An 8,495-nucleotide genomic window follows, 5' to 3' on the forward strand; every position below is an offset into this window, starting at 1 on the left:
GTGTGTGTGTGTGTGTGTGTGCGCATATGTGATGAAACTCTCACTGCAGAGATTTGTTCTTAATGCAGCTTCCCGGGCTGACAGACTGGTCAGAGGCTGGGGGCAGAGGGAGTAGAGGGCTCTCCCTACTCATAGCTAGGATTGGGGTTGGTTCTGTTTACTGCTGGGGGCAGTCTTCCGCTCACCCCTTATCCCTCTCACACCCCGACCAGCCTGAAGAGCTGAGCCTCTGAGTCCAGCTTCCCACATGGGCTCAGCTGCGGGACCGTGAGCTGTGCTGTTGGACCCAGGGGTCCTCCCTTCTGCCCAACTCTTCCTCAGCCCTGATACCACAACCCACCTCCACTCAACAATCCGTGAGCCTGCCCGGGCCCTACAGACGGAGAGTTTATGTATTCAACCGGGATTTATCATGTACCTTCTAGGTGCTGGGTTTGACTCTCATCTCCCATCCCCTTCAGGCTCGTGCGACACCAACCTCTGCTGCCTGCCAGCTCTTCCTGCCCACATCTTCCTGCCCCATAGCAAACCCCAACAGAGTCATGTGACATTTCACCATCCAAAAAATTATTTTAAGATCCTAGAAAGGAGCAAACGAGCTTATCACACATCGTGATGCTCTTTAACTTCTTGCTTTATGACTTCCACACGTGAAGTTCGTAGGGAAAGTATCCCTTCTACAGCCCAAAGACTTACTATTCCATGAGAAGTCAGTGGAAATGCCCTGTGTCCCTCCCCTTTCCTTATCAGAGCCAAACAAGGCAATTCCAATTCTCTGCAAAATTTAGTTGAGCTAAAAATACATTCAGACTCTGAACTGCCTCCCTCATGAGCCCTTCAGCTCCTTAGCAGCCTCCTTCCCTGGCCTTTAGTTAACCACTGCTACCACAGTATCCTTCCCTCTTACCAAACCCTTCTCTGGGAAATTGCTCAAATAAACTCTTTCACACTAAAGTATAAAAGACGGATAAGACTAAATGTGTTGATTTTTCCCCCTTCCTAGAAGAAATTGCACTTAGACAAGGAGGATAATCTTGAAGTACCTAAAGCCATCTCTGATTGTGGAATTATTAACACAGTTGAGATATTTTGGAAGGCACAGGGACCTCCCTGGGGTTATGGGACTAGCTGTAAGTTTGGCCTTGCACACCCGTGAAGCAGCCCTGACTGGCTCTTTTGGTCCATCATCACAAAATGTTGAGGGCAGTGGATGAAGAGTTAAGAGAATCTGAGCTCTGAACCTAGTTCTGACACTAGCTAGTTTGGAAGCAACAGTTACTTCCTTTTCAGGCATTAGTTTTCTCATTTGCCAAATGAGAAGTTTGAACAGGTTACCTTAAAGAATCCTTCTAGCTCTGATATTTGGTTAACTCCCCAGTGGGGCTAGGAGACCCTGGCCCAGCACCTAAAAGCCTCTAGCCCCTGAAGCTGTGGCTTAGAGGGAATGGTCTGATGCCAGCACAGAGCATGGGGCCTTTCTTTGGGCAGGGACTTGGACAGGCTGCCCACATGACCATGGCAGCCCAGCTTCCAGGGAGGAAAGGGGCCGCTCAGCACACACACCAGTCTTGAAGAGTTACATAACCCTCCCAGATCCCTTATTCCAACCAAAGAGCAACAGCAAAACAGTCTGCCCTCCACCCCCACCCCAGCACACGCACACATCAGTGGTCTTTGCCTATGGTGGCCTCACAGTCACAAACACCCTGGGAGGGAATTTTAGAAGGCCACCATCTTTTCTTTTTCATTTGTTTTCATTTTCCTGGAAGACATCTCATGTAAGAAAAGTCTTTAAGAGAAGAAAACCCACAACCACGCATCGGGCCTCTTAGTCCCTCCCTGCTGTTCTTTTCAGCTTTCTAACCTCAGAGTCCTGAAAAGTACAGGTCTACCTTCCATCCCTAGGAAGGAGGAACTTGGAGAAATTGATTCAGCCTCCATTCTGAAGAAGTGGGAAGCACTTCCTGGGTTCAGATGCCATTTCCCTTCTCACTCTCCACTTTTGTCCTTGACAAGTCAGTGTACCTTCTCCTAGATGAGACTGTAATTTTCCTAATTAGGAAATGGGGTGATTGTTCTCACCATGGGGCATTGGGTGACAACTCAGATCTCTTTGGTATCCTTAAGAGAAGTGCAAATAATCTTAAAATGCAACAGAAGAGGTTTTAGTTGTGCTTAAAGAAGGCTTTGCCAACTAGAAAGTTGTGAGACAGCATTACAGATCACAGAGGAATGGTGGATTTGTGCTGCTGATTGCTTTTCAAGGTACGCTCAACATTCCTGTGTCTGGAATGGCTTGGGAGCACATGGGCTAGAGGTAGAGGGTAAATGAGGATAGAGCACATGTAGAAAGGTGGCCTGGCAGTGTAGAACAAACCCTGAGCCTGCAGTCTAGTCTGTCACTGTCATCTGACAACGGGTGAACCTCTTATCTTTCTTGGGCCCTGGTTTCTTTTCCTTTTTCTTTTTTTTGGGGGGCATGGAGTCTCGTTCTGTCTCCCAGACTGGAGTGCAATGGCGCAATCTCAGCTCACTGCAACCTCAGCCTCCTAGATTCAAGTGATTCTCCTGCCTCAGCCTCCCGAGTAGCTGGGACTACTATGGGCCACCATCCCTCGCTAATTTTGTATTTTTAGTGGAGACAGGTTTCACCATGTTGGCCAAGCTGGTCTCAAACTCCTGACCTCAACTGATCTGCCCATCTTGGTTTCTTTATCTGTAGAAATACTGCAATGTGTTGAGCACTCACTATGTACCCCAAACAGTACTAAATAAATGATATGTAATTTTTAAAACTTTACAACAAGTCTTTAAGGTAGATATTTTCCCCATTTTACAAGTGGAAAAACAGAGGCTAAAAGAAAGTAAACAGTGCAGGCGAGGTCTCACAACTGTGGAGGTACCAAGATTTCCCCCCGGTGTGCTTGCCAAAAGCCCATATTCTCAATCACCTAGATCTTGAATACTGTGTGATCCAGTGGTTACCTGAAATTCCTTTCAGCATGAAAGATTTAGCTTTGCCCTTGCCTTACTCTTGATTCCCTTTCTTTTCTTTTCTTTTTTTTTTTTTTTTTAGACGGAGTCTCGCTCTGTCACCCAGGCTGGAGGGCAGTGGCGCGATCTTGGCTCACTGCAAGCTCTGCCTCCCGGGTTCACGCCATTCTCCTGCCTCAGCCTCCCGAGTAGCTGGGACTACAGGCGCCCGCCACCATGCACAGCTAATTTTTTTGTATTTTTTTAGTAGAGAGGGGGTTTCACCGTGTTAGCCAGGATGGTCTCGATCTCCTGACCTCATGATCTGCCTGCCTCAGTCTCCCAAAGTGCTTGGATTACAGGTGTGAGCCACCGTGCCCAGCCCTGATTCCCTTTCTTTTTGTTAATGCCCTCATTGACTGAAATAAAGATGACCACTCCTTTCTTCCATGGATAAGCAACCCTTTGGAGTCTTTGTGGGAACCTGCACTTTGTGCTTTTCCAGAAGCAGAGGAGCAAGTTGCTGCAGTGGCCCAAGCCTTGGAAACCCTGCCAGATGTCCTCACATTTGAGAATCTGCTAGGTGCAGTGACAGTGTCCCCAGGGCCTCTTACTAAGAACTCCTTACTAAGCTGCCATTGCCCTGTGCCCAGAGCCACTGAGATATGCTTAGGCTCCAGTGAAAATAAATGTTCAGGCTTCCCAACAAGGCAGCTTGTCTAAAAATCTTTACATGGGGTGTAAATTCAGGAGTTGAGTCTCCTTTCAGATTGCGAGCCCCGATGTTTGTCCTAGCCCTTCCCTCTTTTTTAATGTTACCCTCCCTTCCATTCCCTCTCCACCCAGCCCTGACCCCAGCTGCCTTTTCTCATAAGTGACCTTTGAAACTCAGGCTGCACAGAGATTTGCTGAATCAGCAGGACCAACTGTTGTTTCTTTTGCTTGGTTTTGGGCCAGTGGGAAAATGTGCCAGGATGCCTTTGTGAGGCCCTATGGCATTCACTGTGTGGGTCTGGGGAGAGATTGGGAGTGAGGAAAGAGGGAGCTGGTGTGGAACACGGAGAGATAAAGTGTTGGAGGGAGAGGTAGAAGGAGAGAAGAGAAGGAAGGAAAAAGGGAGGAAAGTAGTGAGGCAGAGGAGGGATGCGAAAGGAAGAAACAATATAACAGAGAGAAGACAGGAACTGTGGAGCCCTTCAGACTTCATAGTCACATTGAGGTTGGGATTTGCAGCAGGAGGTGAATTTGAATTGGGATGCAAGAATTTATCCTCCAGCAATCATCTGCCTGTGGCCTTGGAGACATTGACAAGCCCTGTCATCCATGGGCACTAAACGCATGACTGGTGGTTGGGCAAATGTTCTCAGAAGCCACTGAAGCCAGCAGCTTCAGATAAGTTCATGTGCTTCCACGGCAAGAGGATTTGCCAGGTCAAGTTGAGGTTCTGGCGCCAGCCAGGAAAGGGATAATAATAAATTCTGTAGATGCCGTGAGCCTTGATTGAAAAAATAAAGAGGAGAAAGCTATGTTTGCTGCTTTCATTAAGAGGCAAAAGCAGTGGGGGTCAGAGCTTAGCAAGAATCAAGAAGCATGCAGAGAAATAATTTTAACCCTTCAAATGTTTTTCTTCCATAATATCTCTGCACTGACTCACCCACACATTGCTGCTTTCTTGGACTGACCTCCAGGACCACCACCTTTGTGTCTCCTTCAGCTGAAGGAGGGAGAGAGGCCAGATTATATATTAATGCAGATAAGATGGCAATTAGATGATTCATTATTTTCCAGTCCCAGTTCTCTAGGGCTTCTGCCTCTCCTGGAACTGGGTAGGAAGAGGAGCTCTGGGGATAAAAGTCAACTGTGTGAGGATATAGTGCATCTACCCGAGTGCCTGGCCTCTGGAAACGCTCACCCACTCTTCAGCCACCTCACTGGGGCCGTGTTGTCACTGAAATGAGGCCAGAGGAGGAATGAGGGAGGATTCACAGGAAACCCATGATCGGAAGACCCACTGTGCCATGTCTTCCTCCCGCTTCAGCACTCCCAGTAGAGAACCAGTTCTGCAGGGAGCTCCCCAGGAGAAATACCAGGGAGGGGGCTGCTGGCTCTGCTTTCCCCCTCTTCACCTCTCCCTATCCATGGAGATCTCTCTCTGCCTGCTGGCTCTATCTTGTCCTGCATCATAGACAACTATGGGCAGAGGATAACAAACATACAAAATGGGCCACGGGCAGAGAGCAGGGTAGGACCAAACATGTCATTAGCAATGGTGATTCCATCCTGAGCTCTGTGGGGAAATTTGGGTTGAAGTTGGGCCACTGTGGGGAAAGCAATGAGTGGTCCAGAAGATATTCAACCAGCCAAGATTACCATGTTTTCACATCCAAGGAAAGAGAGCTGCAGGGAGGAGGGGAAGCAGGCACATCTATGGTCTCTATGTTTCTGGGTGTGCAGGCTTGGGGAGCAGGAGAAAAAGCTGGAGAATCTGGAGAAAGTAAGGCACTACTGTTAAGTGCCTGGGGCAACTTTCTAAGCGAAGGATTCCAATAACTTCCACTCTGCTCCACCATGCTAATTATTTCTCATTTTTGTTCTGCTCCTTTGGGAAGCAAAAGCAGGACAGGTGAGAAGGAAAGATGAGGATGTCACAATTCCTCTCCAGAATTGACATGTGGGGCTGGACAGAAGCCCAGATGATTCCTAAATCCCAGGATTCCTAGCAGGACCAACTGAGTGAAAGGGTTTGGGTTCTGTAGGCCACTCTGAAGGCCATGGCAATGTCTTTGTCTAAGAAAAATAATCTTTCCTCAACTCTTCTTGGCCGCACAGTGCCCTGAAGAGATGCAAAGAAAGTGGAGATGCAGTGGGAGAGAAAGGAGACACCAAAAGTCATGAGGAGAGAAATCATAATGACCAGGTAGCTGTGGCTGCCCTCAGGGAAGGGGACTGGAAAAATTCATCCCCTCATGCGGGGGAAAAGACCACTTAGTATCTTGGAACAATGTCGCCTTTCGCTGAGCCTTGGGCATTGAGGGAAAACTGACTTTCTGCTTTTTATGCCAGATAAGGAAAAAATAAAAATAAAAATGTGAAACTGAGGGAAGTACAAAGGGGTTTTGAGGGACCTGGGGTAGAAAACTGTATCTTCTTGGGACTTGAATCAAATGTTTTAAGTCTGCCAAGCCAGATCATGTTAGACCTTCACCTCTTAGATCCCATGGTTTTGATCAACATACTCTGTGAGCTACCCTGCCCTAACCCAACTTCTCTAACTCTGCCACAGATGGTAAAAGAAAATGAGTTTTGAAGGAATACAGCAAATATTCACAAGTATCTCCCAGACTTAATGCACCTGGATAAAGATGAGATTCTCAGCTCTACTTCCCCCTCCCCATTCCCTTTAGCATCACCATTGTCAAGGTCAGGTGCCGACCACGGACAATTTCCCTGGAACTGTTCTTTATTTAGTTCTCCATCACTTGTCTAATCAGAGAAAAGAAGCGGACATGGCCACAGCCTTTCCAGTACAGAGGAGAGAACATCCCAGACACTTTCACATCTTCTTCCCATATTCCTAGTTCATGGACCTCCTGAGTGAAGAAAGAGCTTGAAGTTCTAGGAACTGAGAGGTTAACATTTCTCTCAGGACCCAAGACAAGATTTCAGTGATCACCAGATAACCAGGGAAAATAAGGTTTGCAGTTGCTGGCCTTAACAGGCAGATTTAAACAGGCATCACATCTGAATACCAACTCCATCTGCCAACTGTCCCCCATGTCATTGTTCCCTTTCAACAACGGCCAAACACCCTGTATGAAAAACCCTCCTTGAGTTGGAGGAAAAAGCTGTAACCAGACTGAGTCCTCAAGCCATGCCTGAGTCCTCCATTGGTTTGATGGGATGTTCCCTTGCACCTCTTCGGCTTTGCGGGAATTCAGAAGAAGGGTGCCCACTCAGGTCAGAGAAGAGAAAGCTTCCCCAAATGAGCCACTCCTAGCTGTGACTCCCACTTCACCAGCTAAAGAGCCACATTTTCTTTTCCTCTGCCTCCAGCTCCCTTGGTTTCCCACATCACTCCTGCTTTTCAGGTTTGTCCCCAGCCTCCTGGATTCCCCTCTACCCCAGTCCTACTCTTCCTGGGCCCCAGCCTTTTTAAAGCTCTTTACATGCCTCTTTCCAAGCCTTCAGCTTTTCTCACATCTCAGTCTCCATTCAAATACTTTTACTACCCAAACTTCCTTCCAAATTTTTTCTCACTTAAAAAGATTCCTTCAATGGTTCTCTTTTCTACAGTTTAGTCTTCACTCGAAATTCATCCCAGCCTAACCCTCTTTAAATGCTGTCAGTTCCCAATGTCACCAATCACTTAACACCCACTTCCTTCCTCCTTTGCCTCTACTAATGGTCTGGTTACTCCTTTTTGCTCCAACATTCCCCAAAACCTTCTCAAGCACGGATATCGTTCCCTCATTTACCCAAAATTTCCTTCGCACACTTCTGGCTTCTTCAGGCCACATCACTCCGGTCCTTTAGACTCCTACGCACCCAACGTCCCCGTCTCTCCCTCACACCCACTTGCTTCCCTTGCTCCCACCACAACAGTGCCCATCTCCTCTCCCCGCTCACTCAGGTCTCCTGCTCAGGACGCCCTTGCCGAGGGCGGAGGGGGATTTGTGCTGAAGGAGGGCTCCGGCAGCAGCGCAGCAACTCGGGGGACGCTCCTTCTCCTTGTCAGTCACGGCCCCCTGTGTCCCCAGATGCTTGTGGGGCGACTGGGGAGTGTGAGCCCTGCTGCCAGGGCCGCGCTGGGGCTGCTCCAGGAGGTGTCCGTGGTGCTGAAGCGGCGGCTGATCCGGCGCGGGCTGTGGCGCGGCTGCCGAGCGCTGTCCCTGGTCCTGGAGAGGTTCCTGGGCCCTGGCGGCCGCGGCAGGAGCTGTGGCCGGAGCGGCCGGCAGCGGGGCCGATGACGGGGGGACGAGCCCGGGAGGAGGCTGGGCTTGCAGCAGCTGCTGGTGCTCCCACAGGCTGCGGTTCTCAGCGCTCAGCTCGTCCAGCCGCCGCTCCAGCTCGTCGATACGCTCTCGCTGGGTGTGGATGAGGCTCTGCTGGTTCTGCACGATGGCCGTGAGCTCCTTGAGGTAGAGCACGGCGCGCACCGGATTCTCCAGCAGGCTCTCCATGCCGCCCGCCGCCGCCTGCGCCCTGCCTGCGCCTGGGCTGGCGGCGGGGAGCGCGAGGGCGCGGGAGCCCAGCAGCCCAGTGGTCGGCTCGCCTCCCTTTCCCACCGGCCCAGCCTCCCTCCCTCGGCCGGCGCCGCGTCACAGCCACCCCGACCTTCACACACGCATCGCGGGGCGGGGCGGCTGCGCAAGGCCCCACCCCCACCCCCTACCTCCAGGCCTCCCCAACTCCTCGCCTCCCCACCTCCCTGCCTCTTGGCGTCATAGGAGGCTCTGCTGCCTGCAGGGCAGAGAGGAGAGGGAGGAGGCCAGCGAGAGGGAGCTTGTGTCGGGGCGTGGGAG

At 50.3% G+C, this 8,495-nt stretch overlaps 1 protein-coding gene across 5 annotated transcripts in view; it reads right to left on the minus strand.

Moving 5' to 3' along the window:
- The window catches only part of IQSEC3 (IQ motif and Sec7 domain ArfGEF 3), a 110,191-nt gene extending 101,897 nt beyond the window's left edge, over positions 1-8,294 (minus strand). For 3 of the 5 annotated variants that reach the window (XM_030804555.1, XM_030804558.1, XM_030804557.1), the window contains exon 1: positions 7,600-8,294. In XM_030804555.1, the coding sequence (XP_030660415.1) occupies positions 7,600-8,153 (554 nt within the window). In that variant the 5' untranslated portion in view covers positions 8,154-8,294. The remainder of the gene's footprint in view (positions 1-7,599) is intronic. The other 2 variants (XM_030804556.1, XM_030804554.1) reach the window with 2 other exon arrangements.
- Between the last annotated feature and the right edge of the window lie 201 nt (positions 8,295-8,495).

This window comes from Nomascus leucogenys, chromosome 23, assembly GCF_006542625.1.
Source record: "Nomascus leucogenys isolate Asia chromosome 23, Asia_NLE_v1, whole genome shotgun sequence".
Classification (NCBI taxonomy): domain Eukaryota; kingdom Metazoa; phylum Chordata; class Mammalia; order Primates; family Hylobatidae; genus Nomascus; species Nomascus leucogenys.